Source organism: Mus musculus, chromosome 7 (genome assembly GCF_000001635.26).
Source record: "Mus musculus strain C57BL/6J chromosome 7, GRCm38.p6 C57BL/6J".
NCBI lineage: Eukaryota > Metazoa > Chordata > Mammalia > Rodentia > Muridae > Mus > Mus musculus.
The window spans coordinates 116,348,922-116,375,912 of NC_000073.6; the positions used below are offsets into that span (position 1 = coordinate 116,348,922).

At 37.9% G+C, this 26,991-nt stretch overlaps 1 protein-coding gene across 4 annotated transcripts in view; it reads right to left on the reverse strand.

The window, feature by feature from the left end:
* Pik3c2a (phosphatidylinositol-4-phosphate 3-kinase catalytic subunit type 2 alpha) overlaps window positions 1-26,991 on the reverse strand; it is a 106,201-nt gene that overhangs the window by 11,657 nt on the left and 67,553 nt on the right. For all 4 annotated transcript variants that reach the window (XM_006507440.4, XM_006507441.4, XM_030242214.1 and 1 more), the window contains 15 exons: window positions 24,807-24,929; window positions 23,874-24,041; window positions 19,826-19,937; window positions 19,123-19,268; window positions 15,507-15,695; window positions 14,428-14,521; window positions 13,637-13,731; window positions 13,126-13,306; window positions 11,075-11,179; window positions 9,715-9,807; window positions 7,314-7,443; window positions 5,057-5,193; window positions 2,877-3,046; window positions 1,852-2,008; window positions 1,112-1,221 (listed from right to left, as the gene is read on the reverse strand). In XM_006507440.4, coding sequence (XP_006507503.1) covers window positions 1,112-1,221; window positions 1,852-2,008; window positions 2,877-3,046; window positions 5,057-5,193; window positions 7,314-7,443; window positions 9,715-9,807; window positions 11,075-11,179; window positions 13,126-13,306; window positions 13,637-13,731; window positions 14,428-14,521; window positions 15,507-15,695; window positions 19,123-19,268; window positions 19,826-19,937; window positions 23,874-24,041; window positions 24,807-24,929 — 2,010 coding nt within the window. The remainder of the gene's footprint in view (window positions 1-1,111; window positions 1,222-1,851; window positions 2,009-2,876; window positions 3,047-5,056; window positions 5,194-7,313; window positions 7,444-9,714; window positions 9,808-11,074; window positions 11,180-13,125; window positions 13,307-13,636; window positions 13,732-14,427; window positions 14,522-15,506; window positions 15,696-19,122; window positions 19,269-19,825; window positions 19,938-23,873; window positions 24,042-24,806; window positions 24,930-26,991) is intronic.

Consider the following 26,991-nt stretch of genomic DNA (forward strand, 5'->3'; position numbering starts at 1 on the left):
TTGTAAGGAAGGCTAGGATTATATATTTAGGTTACCAAAGGAACAAGAAGACTCAGAAATATATGTCAGGGCTGAGATGTAGTTAGTAGTCCTTTACTTGCTTCACTTAGGGGAACCAATGACTAGAACAAGACCAAAAAGACTCAGAATTTAGCTCTGTAGTAAAATGCTTCTAAGTACACAGCCCTAGGTTTGGTTCCCAGCCCCAATGGAAAGGAACAACCACAATAAAAACTATAAACACCCAAAATGGTTGAAGTTGGGAAGCATTGAAAAGTCAGCTTCTGGGGGCTGGAGAGATGGTTCAGTGGGTAAGAGCACTGACTGCTCTTCTGAAGGTCCTGAGTTCAAATCCCAGCAACCACATGGTGGCTCACAACCATCTGTAATGGGATCTGACGCCCTCTTCTGGTGTCTCTGAAGACAGCTACAGTGTACTTACATATAATAAATCTTTGGAAGAAAAAGAAAAAAGAAAAGTCAGCTTCCTTCATTTCAGCCAAACCTGACTTTAGGAAAGATCTGGCGGGCCAGTGCTTCATACCTCCTCTCGCGGAACAAAAAAGTGAGCTCCATTCCCAGAAGTCATAACAACAGCATTCAGTGAACATGGTCACTGAGTCTTTAGAACAATGTTTGCCAAGATCTGTTTTTATTGAAAGCAACAGTGGCATTCAAATGCTAGCCATTTCCTGACATGCACTTCAAGTACTGTAGTGAAGCAATAATATACAGCCTTACTGTATCAGTCTCCTGCTGGGTTGTGGTATCCATAGAAACTATTATGATAGAATCTTGGAAAAATAAATCATCTCAGAAAAAACCTTAAAAGAAGCACATTATCATTACTGCGGAAAACATGTTTCTTAGATGTTTATAAGCAAGATCCATTCATTTGAAATCATGTACTGAAAAACCAGAGATTATATATACTTTGAGAGGAATAAACATTGTTTTAAGCACTGCTGCAACTTTTAGTAACTTTTCCTTTCATTGCTGGTGAATAAACAACCAGGACTTTACAGAGGAGAGGATAAGGACTCTACCTCTGAGCTACATCCCTAGTCTTTTTGTCACAAAGGACTTTTTGACAAAATTAAACATGCCATACCTAGTAAAGAAAATAGTAGCTTCAGCATCTGTAGTTTGGGGCTGAAGTGCATCTCTAACATATTTCAGATCCTGAATACTTGTGAGTTCTGGCAATCCTGAAGGAATCATCTGTAGGAGGAAAAAAATTGTTAAAATTTCTGTTGGTCAAGTACTTAGAATTAAGAGAACAAAAATGATCATATACGTGAGGAGTTTGTTAATATGTTGGGTATTTAAGTGACTTACAAATGAGAAACTTAAAGTTAAGAAGTCACATGACTTGTTGGAAGTAAAGTCCATTTATGGACTGTAACGTAAAATCCCAATCTCCCTCCTAGGATTATGTTTACTGTAACAATTCCAGTCACAACAATTACAGCACCTTTTTGTAGTTGTTTTTTGTCCTTCTTACTGAAGTGCTATATATTCTAGGAAGTACAGAAATCCTGAGTATACAGCTTAATGAATGTTTGCCACCTGAACATTCTAGATCTAGAGACCAGCAGTGAGTGCCCCTTACAGACTCCAGTTACTTCTACTCTCCACTCTGGGGTCACCACCTTCCTGACTTTTTGTATCTTTTAATCAGTGAAATAATCAGACATTGGGGATTCATAGCTGTAATCTAAAAATATTTCACTAACATTATGACATTTTGTGACTACAGCCAATTTTATTCCAAAAGCATAAAACATCTTCTTTAAACTATCAAAATACTGAAGCTCTAATATACAATTCAGTGTCTGTAAAGACGGTTACCAGTGAGAGAAGGTTAAGAAAGAGGTTTGTTTGCTTTCTTATCAAGTTGTAGGCTTGACAGCAGAGGTCCACAAACAACTGGAAACGAATGGTGGGCTTTTCACCTCCATTAATGACATACGCCATGTCAGAGGTAAGCACAAAAGGAGCTCGGTCCCTGTTGAAAGTACACAGAGGGCATATTTATAGACACACAAAATAAATGGTGCCACTATTGTTAAAAGTTATTAAATGAAGCCATGTGAGCTGTGACAGTTTTCAAGTAGGAAACAACAAATAGTTTTGCATTTCCATAATCCTTGAAAATTCACATTTTGAGGAAACTATTACATAGCAACTTCATCATTGGAACAGAACTTGAATATGAAATTTTCACAAAAGTGATTACTTATAAATCTATATCCTCAAAGACATATTCAACAGTGGTTACAAAAAATGCAGAGAATTTTTTTTTTTCGAGACATGGTTTCTCTGTATAGCCCTGACTGTCTTGGAACTCAAGAGGAGAGGAGAATTTATACTCATTATCATTATGCGAATAGAACCATTTGTAGCAGCTACTATGAACTAGATTAAATAGAATACATGTCCATTTACTTTACAAAGTTTAGACGCAAACTGGTTTTGTCTATTGTGTGGTAAGATCATCTTATTTATTTATTTATTTATTTATTTATTTATTTATTTATTATATGTAAATACACTGTAGCTGTCCTCAGACACCCCAGATCTTATTTATTTATTTATTTATTTATTTATTTATTTATTATATGTAAATACACTGTAGCTGTCCTCAGACACCCCAGAAGAGGGCATCAGATTTCATTACAGATGGTTGTGAGCCACCATGTGGTTGCTGGGATTTGAACTCAGGACCTTTGGAAGAGCAGCCAGCACTCTTAACCTCTGAGCCCTCTCGCCAGCCCAAGATCATCTCTTAAGGCCTTTTCAGTCCCAGTTATGTTCAAAAGAAGACACAGAGCTGGGACATGTCCTTTCAGTGATAGTAATAAGAACATTAGTACCTTTTGAAGCTACCAAACATCTGTGCATGGCCCAAAAACTTTCCAAAGTCAATGTGGAACATGTGTCCTGTGCTTCGAAGCATTATATTGTCATTGTGCCGATCACAAATGCCTAAAACATAGGTGGCTACACAGCACCCAGCACAAGAGTAGATAAAGTTCTCAGAAGCCTGTAATAAAGACATAAAATTATGTTAGAAAAAAATGTCTTAAAGGAGGCAAGGTGAGGCAGGGTTTGCCAGTGTGCAATAGTAATCGATCACCGTTTTTTTTTTTTTTTTTTGGTCATAGGGTTTCACTATGTAGCCCTAGCTGTCCTCAAATTCACATAGATCTACCTGTCTCTGCCTTCTGGTTATTGGGATAACCACTACATCAGGTCCAATCCAGCACTCTTTAAAAATAATATTTGGAAAGCTGGGTCTTGTAGCTCATATTTATAATCCCAGCACTCAAGAAGTAGAAGTAGGCTGGGCGTGGTGGCACGCTTTTAATCCCAGCACTTGGGAGGCAGACGCAGGCGAATTTCTGAGTTTGAGGCCAGCCTGGTCTACAGAGTGAGTTCCAAGACAGCCAGGGCTACAGAGAGAAACCCTGTCTCGAAAAAAAAAAAAAAAAAAAGAAGAAGCAGAAGCAGGAGGATTGCTATGAGTTTCTGGCCAGTTAGAATGAGATCCTGTCTCAAAAAAAATCCAAGGACAAAATATTTTAAAGGTATAAAACCATTGGAAACTTCTTTTAACAGCATCAGCATACCAACTAAGCTATGGGAATAAAGCCAGCTTTTTCATATGCCCTTCTAAAATGTACTTACTGCTACATCTCTCTGCCTTCTGTCTTTTAACAGATATGGGTCCTGCCAGTCTCTATTTTTTAAATAGAGTATAAACTGGACAGTGGTGGTTCACACCAGCACTCAGGAAGCAGAGGCAAGCAAACCTCTCAGTTTGAGGTTAGCCTGGTTTACAGAGCGAGTGTCTATGGACACCTAGGGACAGAGAAATCTTGAAAACAACAACAAACGTTTGAATGGCTCATGACCAGCTTTTAAGTATCATGTTTATAGATGAGGATCAATGTTATTGTGGGAACAAAATTAATCTTGTGCTTGCCTAGACTGAACAAAACTCTGGATTCAATACCCAGCATAAAAATTTTTTTTAACCAACATCAATTTAATTTTCCTCTCTACTAGTATAGAGAACATATGTAAAGAAAGTTAGCTCTGAGCTGCAGATATGGCTCAACAATTACAAGTACTTGTTCTTCCTAAGGATCTGAGTTGGATTCCAAGCACTAACAACAGGAAGCTTCCAACTGCCTCTACCTCCAATTATAGATCTGACACCCTCTTCTGGGTTCATGACAACACACATAGACTCTACATTTAGTTAGCCTTGCTATTCCTGGGAATTATTAACATATCACAGACGGAGATATAACATATAAGATGTACATAGTATTTTAAAGCATACATATTGATTCTTAAAATACTGTGATTGTTTTCTTCTTTTTCAGATAGGGTTTGTATCCCAATCAGTCATTATCCTCTTGTCTGAACCTTCTGAGACTGTGACTTCAAGTTTGTACTATAACGCTAGTACTAGCAAAATACTGGATTGCTATTGGTCTTTGTGGATAATTTTATTTTACAACCCTCTAGAAACCATTGTTATAACACTTAACACCAATCTATTTACAACTTATTAAAAAAACCCCACCATAAACCAGTAACTTAGGTATTAAGATTTATGCCATTTTACAGGCATGTGAAACTAAGATAAACCACTCTAAAAGACTCACAATATACAAATTCCTTACTTTACTTCCACAGGTCAACAGATAGATAGCACTTCAATGACTAAAAATGACACATTAATGGCACCTAAATTAGGCAGCTAAATGACATTGAACCTGGAGTCCTTTCAAATAGAGAGCACAAGGGACAAGAAGATAGAGAAGACAAACAACAAAAGCAAATTTTTTTGAAAATGCCATACTGAAACATAATTTTTCACAAGCTAATAAAAGCAAAACAAAACTGGAGTCTTCTTAGGTTACCATTCAAAGTGACTATAAGTCTTCCTTAAGACATATTAACATTATAACAGTTCTTAGGCATTAATAGCCTTTATAATATATTCTGATAGCTCTTTAGAATAAAGAAACATACTGATCACCTTTTCATATTCTTCTTCAGAAGGATTGTATTTCCTCAGCCACTCAGCAAGTGGTTTATCTTTAAAGGATCCTGTTACACCATATTCCACTTGGATTTTCCTGAGGGTATCTGAAGCAGGAACTAGCTCCACCATGCCTTTAACAAACAAAATAAAGCTATGTAAAAATGTGTCCCCACACTAAGTTTTTAAAAATATTTACACCTTTTAATCCTTGAAATAAGATATTAAATCTGACAGGTCATGGTAAAAAATGTAAGCACCCAAAATAAACTTTTTTTTCTCTCTCTTTTTTTTTTAAAGATTTATTTATTTATTATATGTAAGTACACTGTAGCTGTCCTCAGATACTCCAGAAGAGGGCATCAGATTTCGTTACAGATGGTTGTAAGCCACCATGTGGTTGCTGGGATTTGAACTCGGGACCTTCAGAAGAGCAGTTGGCGCTCTTAACCACTGAGCCATCTCGCCAGCCCCCAATAAACTTATTTTTAAAAGCATCCAAGATCTGGAGAGATGGCTCAACAGTTAAGAGTACTACTGGCGGGCTGGAGAGATGGCTCAGTGGCTTAGAGCATTGACTGCTTTTCCAGAGGTCCTGAGTTCAATTTCCAGCAACCACATGGTGGCTCACAACCATCTGTAATGGGACCTGATGCCCTCTTCTGGTGTGTCTAAGACACAAATATACATAAAACAAATAATTCTTTAAAAAAAACAAAACAAAAACAAACCCATTTACATAAAATAAAGATAACAAAAAAACCAAACAAACACAATGTCTGGTGGCGGTGGAGTTTCACACTTTTTTTTTTTTTAAATAAATGAGCTAATCTTTTTTTTTTAAGGATTTATTTACTTTTATTATATGTAAGTACACTGTAGCTGTCCTCAGACACACCAGAGGAGGGTGTCAGATCTCATTTCGGGTGGTTGTGAGCCACCATGTGGTTGCTGGGATTTGAACTCTGGACCTTCAGAAGAGCAGTTGGGTGCTCTTACCCACTGAGCCATCTCACCAGAGATGCACACTTTTAACCCTTACTCAGAGGCAGAGGCAGGTGGATTTCTGAGTTCATAGCCAGCCTGGTCTATACACTGAGTTCCAAACCAGCCAGGCCTACAAAGAGAAACCCTGTCTCTGGAAAAAATTAAAAATAAAATATAAAAGAGTATTCTAAAATGTAATGATTGATTTGTGAGTGTTTTGTGTATATGTTGTTCATGTGGTAGGTACCTAATGAACGTTCATGATTCTTTTTTTTTTTTTTCTTCTCTTTTTTTGGGGGGTGGGGCGAGTTTTTTAAGACAGGGTGTCTCTGTATAGCCCTGGCTGTCCTAGAACTCACTCTGTAGACCAGGCTGGTCTCAAACTCAGAAATCCATCTGCCTCTGCCTCTCAGGAGCTGGGATTAAAGGCGTGCGCCACCACTGCCCAGCAATGAACGTTCATGATTAAGAAAAATGATAGCGTCACTTGATGAACATGTAATATATATCAAAGATTGAATTCAATTGAGGACTGAATAAGATAGGTCAGTAATTAAAAGTGCCTGCCATGCTACCCCCTGAGTTCAATCCCTAGAATGCACAGAAGAAAGAAAAAGAACTCTTTTGTTTGTTTGTAACAAGGTTTCTCTGTATAGCCCTGGCTGTTCTGGAACTAGCTCTGTAGACTAGGCTTGGATTGAACTCACAGAGATTCGCCTGCCTCTGCCTCCCAAGTGCTAGGATTACAGGTGTGTGCCTCCACTACCACTCATTTGAGAACTGACTCTTAAATGTTGTTCTCTGTACCTCAAACATGTGTATCTATCCTCCAAAAACACATAAATAACAAAGTAAAATTGAAAGAATTATCAACTGAGTAACAAAATAAAAATCTACAAATAAACAACTTCCCTCAAAACAAACAAACAAACAAACAAACAAAAATCTAGAGCCATTATCACCATTTATTCTGTGGAAATAAAACCAAAATTGGCTGAAGTAAATGAATTCCTTATTGGGTCAATTGATCTACACTCTTTAATACAAAGTGTTTATTAGGACTACTTCTGAGCTGTTTTGCTAGCAATTATATTAAATGCTTAATAGTTGTTTTAAAAGTATTTAATTATAAATAGTCCAACCAAAAGTAACACTAGATGTAAATAACTGAGACCCCGATAAGCCTGCAGCAGGACCTTTAAGTATACAACCAAAAGTAAACTACATTCATGAGACAAAGAAATCAAGACCCAACTAAAACACCTACCTCGATCTCGGCCAGTTGACAGGCATCTGAATATCACCATCCTCAGATCCAGTCCCTCTTTAAGCCAGATCTTATCCATAATCTTTATCATCTGTAAAGCTAACATATCTTGCCGAAGATCTTCACCAACCTTGAAATTAAGGAAATGAAAATGACACCTTTCCCCAAGCACTTGTTACATGCTGTAAGATCTGAGGGGCGTTTGGAAGATAGAGATTATCAGAGCTGTACTGTACTTTCCTTTTTAAAAAAAAAAAGATTTATTTATTTATTATATGTAAGTACACTGTAGCTGTCTTTGGACACCCCAGAAGAGGGCATCAGATGGTTGTGAGCTACCATGTAGTTGCTAGAATTTGAACTCAGGACCTTTGGAAAAGCAGTCAGTGCTCTTAACCACTGAGCCATCTCTTCCGCACTAAAGATTTATTTATTATTATATGAATACACTGTAGCTGTCTTCAGACACATCAGAAGAGGGTGTCAGATCTCATTACGGATGGTTGTGAGCAACCATGTGGTTGCTGGGATTTGACTGTTCTTCGGAAGAACGGTCAGTGCTCTTAACCACTCAGCCATCTCTCCAGCCCTTGTACTGTACTTTCCTAGAGAAACTTACTTAAAACTCTTTCTGTCTCCATTTCACAGAGTGAACTTTATTTTAATTAATTAATTAATCAATCAATTAATTAATTTTGAGGTGCTGGGGTCCGAATCTTTGGTCTTATGTACATTAGGCAACCACTGAACTACACTCTACTCAACAGTACATTTAAAAAGTTGAATTTTAGAGTATGTAAAATACCTTTAATTAAGAAACAAAAGGGCCAGGCAGTGGTGGTGCATGCTTTTAATCTCAGCACTTGGGAGGCAGAGGCAGGGGGATTTCTGAGTTCCAGGCCAGCCTGGTCTACAGAGTAAGTTCCAGGACAGCCAGGGCTACATAGAGAAACCCTGTTTCGAAAAAACAAAAAATAAACAAAACAAAAACAAAAACAATACCTGGCTGAATAATATAATTTGAGCATAATTATAAATATATTTTTGAGGCTACTCAAGAAAACTATGAAAAAGATTAAGAGAGACTTGCCTTAACAAATATTAAGACAACTTCTAAAATGTCTATAATTAAAACAGATGGCACTGTTTTAAAAAAAGGCACCAATATCATTAAACAAACAGAAACTTGTATCTATCAAAGAAGGTTCAATTTAAGCTATCTTTGTGAACCTCCAATTAACTTAATGAATTAACCAGAATTCTCCATTCTTTCTTAAAAGTGTAAACATTTTATGAACTCAAGAGATGGCTTAGAGGTTAAGAGCATTGGATGCTCTCCCAGAGGTCCTGAGTTCAATTCCCACCAACCATGTGGTGGCTCACAACCATCTATAATGTGATCCAGTGCCCTTTTCTGACCTGTAGGCATACATACACTGTATACTAATAAGTTAATAAATCTTACAAAAAAAGCATAAACATTTATGATTATAACTCAGAAATCTCAACAGGTAATAGATTCTTCTCTAATACTCCAGTCCTTCTGCTTCACATAGATTATTTCTGTTTCTAAAAACCAAAGGCCGGATAAGTAGCATACCCTACAATATTCAGCACATGGGAAGCTCTAGCAGGATGATCCAGGGTTCAAAGCCAGCCATGACTATACTGAGGGATATTGTCTCACACAAACATTCCCCTAGGTAATGTCACTCCTGTTTTTGCAGCTTGGCCAACCTAATGGTGCCTGCCTGCTATAGTCAGATTGGCCTAGGGCTAAAGTTGTCCCCAGTCCTATCTGAGAAGACTGAGTGTATGTCAGTAATATTTTTACAGAACTACTCACTTTTTTTTTTTTTTTTTTTGAGACAGAGTCTCATGTCAAGATCAGCCTACAACTTGCAGTCCTCCTTTCCTACGCTTTCTTGAGCATTGCATTACAAGTGTATGTTACCACCTTAAATTTTACTGATTCAACTTCAATTTCAAATAAATGTTTAATAAATTTGGTTAAAAGAATTTTTAAGCTGCCATTTTTCCCTCAGTGACCTAGTTGAACACATGGTGCAAATCCATTGTATAGTATAGGTATTTGAGAAGTTCAACCAGGAGAAGAATCCCTTAAGTCTAGGCCTTCAGCCAGGCAATACAGAGGAATTATCATTAAAAAAACAAAACAAAAAACAAGAAGCCTAGTATGGTGGCACACACCTTTAATCCCAGCGCTCAGGAGGTGGAAATGGGGAGATAGCTGCTTAAGTTCAATTCCAGTCTGGTCTACATAGCAAGTTCTAGGATAGCCAGGGTTATATAGAGACCCCGTCTCAAAACCAAACCAAATGCACCTCGCCCCCACAAACCCCAAGAGACAAAAAACAAAGAATAACTCTAGCCCTCTCACCTTAAACATGACATTAATTTCTTCCCCCAGAGGGTCAGCATTCACCATTGTGACTTTCAGAGGCATAGCATTAGAACTGAAGAACGAACATGACTGCAAACACAACACTAAACATTAGAAACGTTAACACTAGCATAAAAGTGAATTATGAATTCATTCATGTTTTCCTTTTCCTCTGTTCTGAATTACAGCAAATCAAACAATGGCTGTTAACTAGCATTTACATGATCCTCCAGTAATATATGTAACCATCTCTTGATATTTAAACATAGTATATAGCAGTAAAATAGCTTCACTAAAAAGGTAGACATGACAAAAATTTAAAAACTTTTTAATCACCTGAACTTTAAGTCTGAATCTCTCAACAGAACACACAGTTGTTTGACTCTCATTCTGATCTGGAACAGATCCACTTTCACATATGTACTTGTGACATTCATTACTTATATAATCAAATAGCAACATTTTAATAATTCCTCAGAAAAGATCAACTCACATTTTACCTAACTTTTTGTGGGACTAGGGATTGCACATATAGGGCTTTACACATATAAACCAATTCTCTACAAAAATCTTACCTTAAAATAAAATCTTCCAAAAAGCTAACATAAGGCCACAACAATTTAAGAATACAAACAAACTCAGGAAGATAGCATTTACACATTGTCTTGAGTTTAAGTTATGACATGATTTATTTTTTAGTGCTATTTTGTTATGATTGCCATTGAAAATAATAATAAGAATGTTGGTTTCAAAAAAAATACAAAGAAAACCCAAAATAGTAAAAAAAAAAATCTGACACTATGTCTTTAAGGAATACTGATTAGGTTTTTAAAAAGCTGAAAAGGACTGGAGAGATGGCTCGGTGCTTAACAGCACTGATTGCTCTTCCAAAGGTCCTGAGTTCAAATCCCAGCAACACATGGAGCTCACAACCATCTCTAATGAGATCTGATGCCCTCTTCTGGGGCGTCTGAAGACAGCCACAGTGTACTTAGATAATATAAATCTTTGAAAAAAAAACATGCCGAAAAAAGATCTAACAACACCCTTCCTTTCCTATGTACTTACAAATAACACATCTTATTCACACTTGCATGAAGCAACTCTCTTTTTATGCATTATTTTGAAGTGTATATGAACCTAAAGAGTATTGTAGCCAGGCATGGTGGCACACGCCTTTAATCCCAGCACTCGGGAGGCAGAGGCAGGCGGATCTCTGAGTTTGAGACCAGCCTGTCTACAGAGTGAGTTCCAGGACACCCAGGGCTACACAGAGAAACCCTGTCTCAAAAAAACCATAAAAAACCAAAACAAACAAACAAAAACAACAACAACAACAAAAAGAGTATTGTGTTACCTTAATATTTAGTTCTTTTGCCACTAGACTTGGTTTGAGAGGAAGACGGCATTTATTTCTCAGAAAAAAGGACTGTACCCGTTCCATACTCTTTTGGAGGACAACCTATGGAAGAGATTACCTTTGTAAGTACATCTTGAAAATGAAGATCTATTCATTTTGAGTATGTTCACGTGTATGCACATACATACACATGGAGGTCACAGGTTAATGCTTGGTGTCTTCTGTAATCACTCTTTATTTTTCTGGACAGTCTCCACCAAACTCGGAGCTTACTGATTAAGCTAGGCTAGCTGGTCAGGGAGCCCCAGGGACCCTCTTACTTGTCTTTGCTTCCAGCTTTCCCAGCACTGAGATTTCAGGTGGGTATCACTCTGCTATATTTTTACATGGGTCCTGAGGATCTAAATTCAAGCTTGTGCTGTGAGTACTTTACTGACAGCACTGAAGATCTGTTCTTTGACGATTTCTTCTATGTCTATAAAATATTCCTTGCTCATATCCACCTCCTCCTATATCCCCTAATACATCTCCCTCCCAATATCACAAACTCCCTCTCTTTCCTAAGTAACTCACTAAGTCCAATTAGTAACACCCATATACACAGGGTGTGGGGTCATGGGGTTAGGAGTCTCACTATATATCCCTGGCTGGCCTGGAATTCACAGAGATCTCCCTACCTCTTTCAAGTGCTGGGATTAAAGGCATGTGCCATCATGCCCAGGAAGGTATAGCTTTTTAGAGAAAACAAGATGCTAACAGAAGTTATTATAGTTTATATATATCTTAACTATTTTGTCCATAGGAATATCCCATAAAGAAACAAAAGCATGCCTGAATCAGTAACATGTTTCTACAAAGTGAGCTATTAGGGAGATTGAAACAGGGCTTTGAGATAACTTAAGAGTCTGAGACCAGCCTGGGCAACCCAGTAAGATGCCATCCTTTCAAAACATAAAAGGAAAGAAATAAGGAATGCTAGGGGATGAGTGAAGCTGTATGTAATAATGTTCACAGCAGCATTACATGGGAAACCAAAAATATATAAAAAATGTACACGGAGGTTCAGAAATCATGTTCTCAGTACTTGGTGACATTATATACTTACAGAATGTGAAGTATAACTCTATGTGCTGACAAGACTTCTCCAAGATAAAGTGAAAAGAGACATTTTCAAAAACAAAACAAAAACAAGAACAATATTTGAAATAATCTAAGAACATCTGAATAAACAGCCTATCTTGTGTTCATGATACAAGACCAGCTGAATTCAAGAATTAGGATACATTATTATGGCTGGGGATAGCAGAGCATACCTTCAACCCAGCATTGGGAGGCAGAAATATGAAGATCTCTGTGATTTTGAGACCAGCCTGGTCAACATAGTGAGTTCAAGGACAGCCAAAGCTTATAGGGAGACCCCCTTCTCAAAAAACAAACAAACAAACAAACAAACAAAAAACCCCAACCCCCCAAAAAGTTAGATATATAGACACATACACATTGTTATAATTGCAGTATTTCCAAGTTGATCTTAGATTCAAACATAGCTCTTATTAAAATTTCAACTGCCCAAGTTGAAAAGAACTCTTAAAAATTGCAATAAGGCAGCAGAAGTATAGGCTCTTCCAGTTGGTGGCTTCTGGAGGGGTTGGCGTAGGGGATGGAATTAGTTTTCTTTAAAGGGCTGGCCACTGGGAGTTTGACCATGCTCCAGTAAATATATGGGCAATACAAATTGGACTTGGGTTTGTTTGTTTGTTTTCCTTCTTATTCTGTTTTAGGGGAGGTCATAAGAGTTGCAGTGGACCTAGGGCGACTGGGAAGTGAATGGGATCAGGGTACATTATCTGAAATTTCCAAATAATCAATAAAAACATTTTAAAAAAAACAAAAAAAAAATTGCCCAAGTGAGTTGACAAGTATCTCCCAGCACTGTGGAGGCTGAGGCAAAAAGATACAGGGGACAGCCTGCCTGGGTATGTGGAGAGATGCCACCCCCCCACCCCCCTGCCAAAAGAGTCCTTGTACTCTCTTCGATGGGAACATACCTGTCTTGTTGATCCACTAGCCTGCCTTACTTTTTCTGCCACTCCTCCTAAAAGCTGTACAAGTTTCATCTGCTTAGAAAGCTCTTCTCTGAGTCCTTTTCCTCCTACAGAGAGGAGAGCACCCAACACATGTTCATATCTGCTTCCAAAGTGTGTATCATGCAAAGCATCCTTGAGAAGCCTAATGCAACAAAAATATGCATGTCAGTCACCTCTGTGAAATAGATGAAGCTCCTGCAAAGATCCATTTAACAAGATCTATTTTGTATATCTAGGAAATTAAGTCATATGAGCAAGAAAAGGTTCAACAGTTATTATAAAGCTATTATGTCCAAATATTGCCCAATTTTATTAATTTTGGTTTTAAAGACTAAAATTTTAGCTTCTATAAAATAACAGATTCACTACACATAGCAAGTATCATGAGCACTCTGTTTATATTTAATGATTATGACATCTCTGTCAATATCTAAAAAAAGAAAGGAGCCACATGATAAAATTTAAATCTTACCAATACAAACTGTGTGCTATCTGGATGTTTCCCAATGCCCTGGACAGAAGGAAGCGCACTAGTGAACTATTCAAATAAATTTCATATTTCAAAGCCTATGTGTAAAAGGAAATAAGTATTATTAGGAGTCAAACCTTATTAAACTGTTCAGATAAAGAGCATTAAATACATAGCCAAAATATTATTCATTGGTGAAAAGATAGTATTTATAAAAACGAAGCCACTAGGTTTTATAGCTCAGTGGTAAAAGGCTTGCCTAGCAGAAACTTTTTTTTTTTTGGTTTTTCCAGACAGGGCTTCTCTGTATAGCTCTGGCTGACCTAGAACTCACTTTGTAGACCAGGCTGGCCTCAAACTCAGATATCTGCCTGCCTCTGCCTCCCAAGTGCTGGGATTAAAGGTGTGCGATGCCACCACACCTGGCTGTAGCAGAAGCTTTATACTACATCCACACATAGTGTCCTCAACATTTCTGCTGAACTGTAATGGCATTTTTTTTTTTTTTTTTTTTTTAAAGATTTATTTATTTATTATATGTAAGTACACTGTAGCTGTCTTCAGACGCACCAGAAGAGGGCATCAGATCTCTGTTACAGGTGGTTGTGAGCCACCATGTGGTTGCTGGGATTTGAACTTCGGACCTTTGGAAGAGCAGTCGGGTGCTCTTACCCCCTGAGCCATCTCACCAGCCCTGTAATGGCATTTTAAAATAGAAAAGGGGACCCGTAATCATTCCCTACCCACTGGAGCTAGAGTGAGTGAGTTGGAAGCAAGGTAGTAAAACCTCCTACCTGTACGAACTGTGGGAGCAGATCTGCTAGCTCATCATCACTAATGGCCTCCATCCAGCTCACAGCAAGCGATCGCACCTCCTGATCAGCAAATCTAGAATATCAGAAAAATCAAGATTTAACAGTAATTTCTTCCTAATGCAGCTGTACTAACTCAAAACATAATTTTAGTCTGCCCCTAAAAAAGAAGATTCAAATGGCTCTTATTCAAAACCAGTGTGCTGGTATGGTAGTATATACTTTTAAATTCAGCTCTTAGGTGGCAGAGGCAAGCCAACCTGAGTCTACGCTAGCCTAGTCTACACAGCAAGTTCCTAAGGAATTTTTCATACATACTTAGTTCCAGTTGAACCTCTTCCAGAATGTCTACTTTTTTTGTTTTGTCTTGTTTTTTATTTTTTGTTTCTCTGTGTAACCCTGGAATTCCCTCTGTAGACTAGGTTAGCCTCAAACTCAGAAATCTGCCTGCTTCTAAAGGTGTGTGCCACCACCACCCAGTTCACAAATCTCCACTTAAACTCTTCCATTCTTACTATTCCCTCTTCTGCTTTGTCTATCACATGTGTTCTCCTGCCCTCCTACCCTTCCCTTAATACCTTTCTTTTTACTCAAGTAGAAAAAAAAGCACTAAATGCAGATTCTATTCCCAGGTTATTGCAAACTTTAGCTTCATAAAAACTAATTTTGTCTCCATCATAAAATATTAATTATTAATAATTATAAATTTAGATCTTTATGAGTTCGAGGCCAGCCTGTTTACAAAGTGAATTCTGAAACAGTCACAGCTACACAGAGAAACCCTGTCTTGAAAAGAAACTTTTTTGTAAATTATATGATAATTAATAAAAAATTATTATTCAAAACTAGCCATTTAATTCTTTCTTTAGGTTAAGTTTTATTTGACACAAAATGCTTTTTTGACCATTTTAATGAAAAAGATTAATTATGTTTACATAAATTACATGTACACATTTACATTATCTTATGCTGTTTTCACGTTAAAAGGGAAGTACCCCTGCAGCATAACACATTGATGGAAAATTTGACAAAAACCCATCAAATAAATGTATTTGACTTACTTTGCATCAAGGAGCTCCAATGCAGCTAGTGGGCACAATGGCGGCCACTGATGCAGCAATGAGTAAGTTTTGGCAAGATTAGCCCACTTCCAGTTTGGAGCACTTGCTAATATCTTCGGAAGACAATTTGGATGTTTTAGGCAATAATAGCGGTTTTCCCACAAAAAGACCTTATCTTCTTTAGAAAGTCTGCATATATAATAGAATTAAATTACTTCCCAGTAGAATTATGATATAGTTATCTCAATAATTAAAAATTCAAAGAAGAAATATATTCACTTGTGACAGTCACTTCTTGATAGTACTAATATTAATATCAAATAGGAATATTCAATGCATAGCAAACATCACTAATCTACCTTTATTTGGAGATGAAAATCGTTCTGCCTTGACAAAGTGCCATATTTGTTAAAATAAAGGGAAATTCCAACAAGATGCCAAGCACTACAAAGTCAGAGTTAAATAAGCAGAGCTCACCCTGCAAGGCAGCAAGAATTCCATCCACACAAGTAAAATCAAGTGCAACAGGGAAAACAAATGCTGCTGCGGTCTGTTTTTAGGGAAGCATACAGTTGAATTGAAAAATAGTCAAAATGGGGAAAAAAAGTATTTTGGAGACATTCTCTGAGTTAAGTTCAATGACATGTTCATGAAATATTTCACTGTTGTTCCTCATTCTTTTTGAGGCAGGATCTTATATAGCCCTGGCTGGCATCAAACTTGCCATGCAGCTTGAGATGGATTCAAACTCCTGTTCCTCCTGCCTCTATTGCCTGTGTTGAGATTACAGGTGTTCAATAGCATGTCTGGCTCACACATTTATCTTTGTGCACACAGTACTCAAGTAAAATGTATTAATCTCATATTCAGTATGGAAAAGCCCACAAATATGATAAGAAGTATGCAAGTTATGCTGGCTAGTTTTAGGTCAACTTAATACAAGCTACAATTATCTGAGAGGATAGAACTTTAACTGAAAATGCAGACAAGCCCATATATTTTCTTAAGTAATGATAAAGGATGGAGGACCCATACAATCTCTGGGTGGTGTCATCTCAGGGCTGGTGGTCCTAGTTTCTATATATAAGAAGGCAAGCTCAGCAAGACATGAGGAGCAAGGCAGTAAGCAGCAGTCCTCCATGGTCTTTGTATCAGCTCCTGCCTGTAGGCTCCAGTCCTGTTTGAGCTCTTGCCTTGACTTCTTTCAGTGAGGAACAGTGATGTGGAAGTAAGTGTAAGCCAAATAAACACTTTCTTCCCAAGTTGCTTTGGTCATGGTGTTTTACAGCAATAGTAACCTTAACTAAGACAGGAATCTTCCTAATTCTCCTATAGACAAGCATCTGTATTGCCAGGTCAGGAAGCCTTGGGACTGGGAAAGCAGGCTGTGAGTGGGGTCAAGCATGTTCAAACCCCAGAATTCTTATCCTGAGATCTGAAGGAGTAGGATCTCTCACCTACTGCCCTGGGCCCGCATGTACTGGTCCACATAGCCCTATGCCCCCAATCTTTGCCTCACCAGGGGAGGTCACAAAGCTGGCAGCCAGGTTAAATTGCCTTTCCTCTTACAAGGTCATGTCCAGCAGCACCTGGAATTCCTCCTCATGCAGAGGAGGCATACCTAGCCATGGCCAATGATATATATTCATCTTGATAGCCCTTAACACCCCTAAAAAATTTAAACAGTCTTTATTCCTGACCCACCCCCCACGACCCACAAACTGAATTAGTTCTCCAAAGCTGTTCCTGGGTGTGTGTTCTTTGTTCACAAACTCACTGTTGACCAAGATCCTGCCTGCACCACCCAGTCCTGGTGCACAAGGGCCTGACTACCCCAAGGGAGAGGTGGACCAGGACAACATGCTACGCTTCCAGAGATGGTCTATTCATACAAAAGTATCCACATGGGTGTGTTCTAGATTTTATTTTCTGTGTTGATGATGTCACCATCCTAATCTGCTGCTTAGTTTCTCCATTTACTGTATCACGTACTAATATATACAGCTATAAATATTCACCGTTGCTATCTGGATAATTGAATTTCCCATCAATGGACATCAACCATCAGTTGGCAACGCAAATAAATATTACAAACAACATTTGTGTTTCAATACAGAAATACATGAGCATTTTCTCTACTTTATACTAGGAAGCAGCACTGCTGGGTTGCAGTGTATACATATAACATCTACAGATTTGTCAAATTGCTCTCCAAAAGGAATGTGGCCTTTAAATATCTGGCTAATAAAATAATTCTCTCTTTCTTTGTGTGTTATGTATATTTTCTTTGTGTGTTACATATAGCTTCATAGGATGATGATTATAGACCTCTGGAAGAGCAGTTGGTGCTCTTTACCACTGAGCCATCTCTCCAGCCCCCCATCCCCTATATCTCATTTTTAAGAGCTTGCCTTGTTCATCCACTTTCTGTTATTACTTAGCTATTTATCTTATTAACGTAAAGATGTCCTTTAAAAAATGTGTGTGTGTGTGTGTGTGTGTGTGTGTGTGTGTGTGTGTGTGTGTGTGTGTGTGGACAGCGTGTGCTTGGGCATGCATGTCATAGAGCATGTGTGGCAGTCAGATGACAACATTTGGAATCTGTGCTTTCCTTTCACCTTTATGTGGGCTTCAGGATTTAACTCAGGTGGCCAGGCTTGACTGGCAAGCACTTTTATCTGCTGCACCACCTTGTCAGCCCATAAATAGATTAAGCAAATTAATCAGCTGATACATATTAGAAATATATTTCTCAGCCTGTTTGCCTTTGATAATTCAAGAAGGACTGGAAGATGGCTCAGTTGGGAAAATGTTTGCTATGCAATTATAAGTACTTGAATTCAATTCCCAGCACTGATGTGTTGTATTTTGTTTTGTTTTAAAGCATCTGGGTAATAGAGGTGGAGACAAGTAGATCTTAGGGCCTGATAGCCAGCCAGTCTATTCAACTTGCTGGCAAGCTCCAGATTCAGTCAGAGACCCTACCTCAAAAATAAGGTGGAGAGTGATTGACTAAGGAAGATATTTAATGTTAACTTCTATATTCTATATGCACATACATGTTCACATACAGTAAAACATGAGTCTGGGTAAATGGCTCAGTGGAAAAATTACTTCCTATGCAAACATTAGCACCTGAGATCATATCTTTAGCATTAACATATAAATTTGGTGTGGCAGTGTGCATCTGCATGCCCAGCATTGGGAATGAAGAGACAGGGAGAATCTCTAAAGTCCTGTGGCCAGCGGCCAGCCAGCCTTGCCAAGAGTCGAGCTCCAGGTTCAGTAAGAGTCTGTCTCCAAAAAAAAAAAAAAAAAAAAAGAGGGTTAAAGAGACCCCAGGTAGGCCTCTCTCCACATGGGCACACACAGACACGTGTTACAGAAACAATTTTAAAGGCTAAATAATTAAAAATACTAAAAGATTTATACATTTCCCTGATTTGTATGTAGCCAGTCTTTCATTGGCACTGTTGGGATCATTCTTTACTCTCAGTCCCAAGTGGCCCTCTTCATATCAAGACAACTTAACTTCTAAATCATGGTCTATAATATAAGCTTTAACCTTAGTATTACATCACAGGAGAGTCCCAAGAAAGTAATAAACAAAGCATACCCAAATGATGAATCTCTGTGAATAATATCCAGAAGTTTCCCCTTTATATCACTCTCCAGTGTTTCCAACTTGTCTTGCTGTATAATGTTTCTATCAATTTGAGGAGATGTATAAATAATGTCAAACGCAGGAGAAGGAAAATCAACCTGAAAAAATTAACAGAAATCAGTGAAAAAATATGTGTGTGTGTGTGTGTGTACTTGGTTTTCCAAAGACAGAATTTCTCTGTGTAGCCCCGGCTGTGCTGGAACTCACTCTGTAGACCAGATTCACCTTAAACTCAGAGATCTGTCTACCTTTGCCTCCTGAGTCTTGGGACTCACCACTGCCTGGCAAAATCACTCAAATTATAATCCAAAATTTCCATATTAGTATCTTTGTCTTTCAGGAAACCAATTTTTCTTAACAATCTAGATAAATTGATATTAAGTATAAAGCTAGTACTTTTTTCTTCCTGTTGATAGTGATTACCAACAACAGTTTGTCATTCTCAAAAGCATGTTTTTATTTCTTGGGATAGAAACACCATGTTTTACTCTCAGAGAAACTGGAAATGGTTTTATTAACACTTAAATTGAAGACAGATTGTGAGATTAAAGCAAGATTAGGCTTCTTTAATAACAATCCATGCTATGGAATATACAAACCCTGTTTAAAAAGACATTCACACTTAAGCCCTCCGTGAATCAATAACTACCATTACCTGTAGCACAATTCTTTCCATGACATAGCTTTTTTTGGGGATTGCTCCAGGAATAGAATTTGTATGTGATGAAGTCCAAAGGTAGAGAAGTTTAGTTCCACATGTTAAAAACCTTAATGAACATAAAAAGAATACTGTGACATCCTTAATCATCAGGGAAATGCAAATCAAAACAACCCTGAGATTCCACCTCACACCAGTCAGAACGGCTAAGATCAAGAATTCAGGTGACAGCAGATGCTGGCGAGGATGTGGAGAAAGAGGAACACTCCTCCACTGTTGGTGGGATTGCAAGCTTGTACAACCACTCTGGAAATCAATCTGGAGGTTTCTCAGAAAATTGGACATGGTACTACCGGAGGTTCCCGCAATACCTCTCCTGGGCATATATCCAGAAGATGTCCCAACCGGTAAGAAGGACACATGCTCCACTATGTTCATAGCAGCCTTATTTATAATAGCCAGAAGCTGGAAAGAACCCAGATGCCCCTCAACAGAGGAATGGATACAGAAAATGTGGTACATTTACACAATGGAGTACTACTCAGCTATTAAAAAGAATGAATTTATGAAATTCCTAGGCAAATGGTTGGACCTGGAGGGCATTATCCTGAGTGAGGTAACCCAATCACAAAAGAACTCAAATGATATGTACTCACTGATAAGTGAATATTAGCCCAGAAACTTAGAATACCCAAGATATAAGTTACAATTTGCAAAACACATGAAACTCAAGAAGAACGAAGACCAAAGTGTGGACACTTTGCCCCTTCTTAGAATTGGGAACAAAACACCCATGGAAAGAGTTACAAAGACAAAGTTTGGAGCTGAGACGAAAGGATGGACCATCTAGAGACTGCCATACCCAGGGATCCATCCCATAATCAGCCTCTAAACGCTGACACCATTGCATACACTAGCAAGATTTTGCTGAAAGGACCCTGATATAGCTGTCTCTTGTGAGGCTATTCTTGGGCCTAGCAAGCACAGAAGTGGATGCTCACAGTCAGCTATTATATGGATCACAGGGCCCCCAATGTAGGAGCTGGAGAAAGTACCCAACATAGGTAGAACAACATTATGAACTAACCAGTACCCCGGAGCTCTTGACTCTAGCTGCATATGTATCAAAAGATGGCCTAGCTGGAAAGAGAGGCCCATTGGACTTGCAAACTTTATATGCCCCAGTACAGGAGAATGCCAGGGCCAAAAAGTGGGAGTGGGTGGGTAGGGGAGTGGGGGGGGGAGGGTATGGGGGACTTTTGGGATAGCATTGGAAATGTAAGTGAGGAAAATACCTAATAAAAAATTAATAAAAGGGCTGGTGAGATGGCTCAGTGGGTAAGAGTACCCGACTGCTCTTCCGAAGGTCAGGAGTTCAAATCCCAGCAACCACATGGTGGCTCACAACCATCTGTAACGAGATCTGACTCCCTCTTCTGAGGACAGCTACAGTGTACTTACATATAATAAATAAATAAATAAATTAATTAAAAAAATTAATAAAAAAAATTTCAAACCCACAAAACATGATAATCAACTTGGAATGTTGGTAAAACAGTACAGTTTTAAAGAATACATTGGAAGGAGTCAGCTACTACACTACTGAGAAGTTAGATAAAATATTAAAGTTGGGGTGGGAACAGAAAAAGGGAGAATAAAAATGCATCTTGGAAAGAATGGCATTGAGAAGAGAGCAGAGAAGGGATAAGGACGGCCACTGTTGTCTAATACCACTATGTAAACAGGAAGTGTCCAAGTTTCCCCTAGAGACCAGGACTTCAAGGTCACGACCTGGATTACAGAACTGCATCCTGATTTTTACCATTAGAATAAAAAGCCAAGAGAATCAGTAAGTGCTTTGTACCACTGAAACACAACTTACTTGAAGCAAACTATATTTAGCACTCCTCAGTACATTTTTTTTTCTCTAAAAGGCTAGACAATAAATATTTAGGAGCCTACATATTTGTAATCTCAATATTCAGAGAAGTTTCAGAGAAACCTGAGAGCCTGGGTCCACTCCCTGAACCCATGTTTGAAAGAGAAAACTGTACTCTGAGCTCTGAGTTGTGCTCTCACCACACACACACACAAATAGATAAAGTGATAATGGAACAGAGGTGGAAAGGGAGCAATGGCAAGCTGTGGCGGAAGTGGTGTCATCTCTTCTCTTGCTCTCTTACCCCCTTTCCCCTCAGTCTCTTCTCCCTTCCCCCCTCTCCCCTCTCTCCACGTGCCCAGGCCAGCCTCTAATCGTTTTCTCTCTCTGTCTCTCTGTCTGTCTGTCTGTCTCTGTCTCTACTACCCCCTCAACTCCCCTCCCCCTGTCCTAAATAAACTCTATTCTATACTATGCCATAGTGTGGCTGCTACCCCAGGGGGAAGGGATGCCTTAGTGTGGGCCAACAAAGGCACCCCCTTCCCCGACACCTTATGGGTCCACCACCAAACATAACCCTGTCTTTCTTTTTCAAGGGACAGAACCTTAAGTTTGGTATAACGTGGGCTACATAGTGATTTCGTGCCTAAAAACAATAAAAAATGAAAATTAGGGGCTAGAGAGTTACCTCAGTGGTTAAGAGCATTTGTTACTCTTGAAGAATAACCAGGTTTGATTCCCAGCATCCACACAGTGGCTCACAGCTGCCTGTAACTCTAATTCTAGGGAATCAGACTTCTGATCTCTGTGGTTACTATGCATGTATGTACATGGTATACAGACATCCTTGCAGGCAAAATGTTCACATACATAAAGTAAATTTAAATGAATAAATACAGTTTAAAAGGCTGGACATGGTAGCACATATTTATAATCTCAGCTATAACAGTCTCTGTTGCAACGTCTTCATTTGGCTATAGTAATATAAAGTACTTAAGAATGATATATAAATGAGTATGTTGTATGATATAACAAAATATATTTATTAAAAACAGGAAGTGGGATTGGTAAGATGTCTTAGCTCTTGTAATCAATTCCAAACCTACACTGTGGAAGAAAAGAACTAACTTCTGCAAACTACCTTCTGACTCACCCACACACATACACTATAACTGAATGTTAAAAAAAAAAAGGGCAGTGGGACTCAAAACATACATTGATCCTTATTCTCGAACTAGCAACTATTTAAAACAATTAAGTTATATACTTTGATAAATTAAAGTTCTTTTTTCCAAGATTAATATTTAAATTTTTTGCGTATGCATGTATGAATAAAGGATAGAGAGATGGCTCAGTGGTTTAGAGTACTTGCTGCTCTTATAAATGACCTTAGTTCCTACGACCCATATTAGGTAGTACACAATCACTTATGACTCCATTTCTGGAGGAGAATTCCAAATCTTCATTACATATTTCATCTATAAATTGTTTTGTATTTCCCAAAAAATAAACAATTTCAGGGCCGAGGAGACGGTTCAGTTGGTAAATGCTTTCTCTACAAGCATGATCCGAGCCTGATCTCCAGAGCTCATATTAAGAAGCCAAGGATGCCAGGTATATTTGCAATCTCAGCGATGAGGGAAGTGGACATAGTGGTGGGTTCCTGGAGCTCATTGGCTAGTCAGTCTGAGACCCTGTGCCTCAGATATAAGGTAATGAATGGCAATCATGGTTGTACTTGAAACTCCACATGCACATATGAGGTTACTATCCCCAGGAAAGATCTTTAGAACTCTTAGATCAAGGGCTCATAACACTAAGGACTTGTTAGTGAGTTAGAACTGTTTAATATTGTTCTATCTCTGAAAATGGAGAAAGGTGAGAATTATAAAAAATAGATTTTAGAATCAAGAACTGATACAGCCATTGCATTGTGTCATAATATACTTTACAGAAATGACAGTGTTTGGCTACCGCTTTTCTCCTGGATCAGTGAGTGACAAGCCATCCTTTGCATATTCACCAGCTAACTCTGAGACTACAGCAGAGAGACTACTTTCTCTAGCTCAAAGCTTATGCCTGTCACTGCTTCCAACCTGGCCTCCAGCCTGTTTTTGATGTACAGAGTATCAGAGAACTCACCATCACAATTCAGTTAACACTCACCGTTTAAAATCAAATAGAGTTAAAGAAACTTTGCCCAGAGCTTCTGGCCCCTTTCTCTGTTTATTAGAATCAGGGGAACTTCCACTGCTCTGATTTAAAACTCCAAACAGAGTAAGATGAAGAACTGATTCTAATGGCAACTGCGATATCTGGATAGGAAAAATGATTCTGTGGGGCAGAGAAAAAATTTTGTTGGTGTTAAGAAAAAAAAAAAGATTAAAAGTAAAGATTAGTAATCACTTAATGAAGACAAATTTTAGGTGTTTTATTTCACTTATAAAACAATCTTTAGTTCTGAGTAACTTTTAGCTAAGTAGCAAGTATGGCTAACTTGTAAAGTTACATCTTAAATTTCATTATCAGTATAAAACTTCAAAAATGTAACAATTCTTTCTGTAAAAATGTCTAAGAACTTAAAGTTAGGCAGTTTGATAATTAGGCAAAATAAAATTAGACCTTACTTCTGCAACTAGCTATTTACTTAAATATGACAAGTTCTCTTAGTTTAAAAAAAAGAGTATTTAAAAAATTAACATTCCAGAATATTATCAAGTACATAGATTTAAGATTCAGCTTGGTTTTTAAGAGCTGGATTCTTGTATAGTGCTCTATAATAAGAACTTAAGCAAGTAGTTTATAAAATACAAGTTCTAGAGTTCTATATAAATTTTTATCTTTGACATGACAAAGTCTACAAAGTAACACTACACTATTGCAATTTTAAAACAGAGATTTAAAGGAATACTTCAAAATTTTTAATGTTAATTACATTTTAATGTTAATTACAATTTGTCATAGTATTTTGTGTAAAAGATGTCAAGATATCAGTAAGAATTTACTGAATTTCAATGGCTATCATAATAATGTATACATTGGAAAAATTACAGACTAGGGTACAGTGAAATAATTATAAAAGTAAAAAATTCCACTTACAGTTCATCCCATTTAATAAGATAGAAGAAATTCTTGTACGTGCCAACCTTCTTTGACTGAATAGGCTTAAAAAGATCCTTCCCATTGTGAGACAGGGAACATATCAAGTAGTATTTTTCATAACTGAGAAAAGAAAGCTTAATTTGATTTCTAGGTTGGTAATAACTATCTAACACAAGTACATTAGCAATTTTTCCCAAGTGACAAAATGGTCACCTTTTGTTTTTTGAAATCCACGTGAAATTTAACCTTTGAAGATTCTACAGAAACAGAGGAATGGTGTAACAAAAAAAGTAGCGTGGGAAGCATATACCCCAAGTGTCAGCCTGGGGCTGGGAATGCTGGGACTATAATGATCCCCATAGAATATAAGCTGTTTCAGGTATTGTGCTAAGAGGGCAGGCAAATGATAACAGACTATGTGCTTATCCATTTCTAGTTAAAACTCACGAAGTACCAACATTCTCTTCCCTTGGTGTCACTTCTATCACATCCCTGTCTTTTGTTGAGGTTTGCTCAGTTTCTTTGGTCTCTTCCTTAGCAGTAGTGGAGATGCTGATGCTACTTTCCTTTGCTACACCACAGTAATATTCAGCTAAGCTTTATTTAACAATATACAGACCCAGGAATTCAGCCAATCTTCACAGGTATTGCTGCATTCTTTTCACTAAACACCAATAACTTAGTTCCAAACTGCTGTTCATACTGACACAATAAGACAATCTTCTAAGAACCTTGGACTCAATAAAACGGCATTCTTCTACTCTAACTTACTTCTAGGTTTACATGCTAATCATTCTACTCCTATCCACAGCTTTTTCTGGGTGTGAATAGGTAGGGTGGTGGTTGGTCTTGGAGACTTTGCATTCCTCTGTCTCCACCTTCCAAGTACTAGGACCAAAGGGCTGCATGCCATGCCCACCTATATCTATAACTTAAAGTTATACAGGGCAGTGGTTGCCCCCGCCTTTAATCCCAGACCTTGGGAGGCAGAGGCATGTGGATCTCTGAGTTTGAGGCCAGCCTGGTCTATAGAGAGAGTTTTTGGACAGCTGGGGCTACCCTGTGTCAAATGAAAAAAACATTTTTTTTTCATTTCATTTATTTAGAGTGTATCTAAGTCCATGAAAGGGTGTGTATGGAGGATAAAGGACAGACAACCTGTGGGAGTTGGTTCTCTCCTACTATGTGGGTCCTCCTATATGGAACTCCAATGAACAAAGGAAAATACAAGTTTAAAAAAAGCAACACAATTTGTTTGCCATGTTTTCAGCTGGGCATTTTGGAACGCACCTGTAACCCTACTACTTAAAAGGCTGCAGTGAAAGGATCACTCAGTCTCTGAAGATGAGAGCAGCCTGAGCAGTATAGCGAGACAGACAAAAAGAAACAGGCAGGAATAGCCATTTAAACAAACGCTCTAGAAAGGCATTGTTCTCATTTGTTACTGGATTTCCAGTACTGAAAACTCTACTTGTAGATGGGGCTCAGTAAACACTTATTTTTCATGACTTAACAACACCACTTTCAGCTACAGAGTTCAAGGCTACATAGCAAATTCCAGAACTGCCAGGACTACAGAGAGACCCTATTTGAAAACAAAACAACAACAAACACTCTATCATTTCAATTCAATTGAATTTAATTGAAGCTCAATTCAAGTGGAATTTTTTAACTCTCCACTAGACTTTTTTATTGAACGTTTTAAGCCACCATGAACATATTTCAGTAAAATATTAATTTTACACTTTTCAGTTTATATTAGTTATTTTAAAGTAAATTAAAATTGGCCCCAAAATGCTATGCCTTAAAGATTTTAACAAAAGAAGTCAAGAGGAAAACCCTTATAAAAGACATCATAAGAAGGAATATGCTCTTACAGAATTCAAATATTAGCAGTTGGTAGACTGTGAGCTATTAAAGGGATATAGGGCCTGAATTCTAGTCCCATTACATTTTGTTTCAAATTATGTTGATTCTAAAAGGCAGGCAGAAAAGCTCAGCAATCTTAAGGTAATTCTTTTAAATAACATTTTTGTTTCTCAATTTCACTATATATTTTCCTGTGTTTTTTGTTGTTGTTGTTGTTTTTTGTCTTTTTCTGTTTTTTGTTTTTTGCTGTTGTTTTCTTGTTTTATTTTGTTTTTTTGAGACAGGGTTTCTCTGTGTAGCCCAGGCTGTCCTG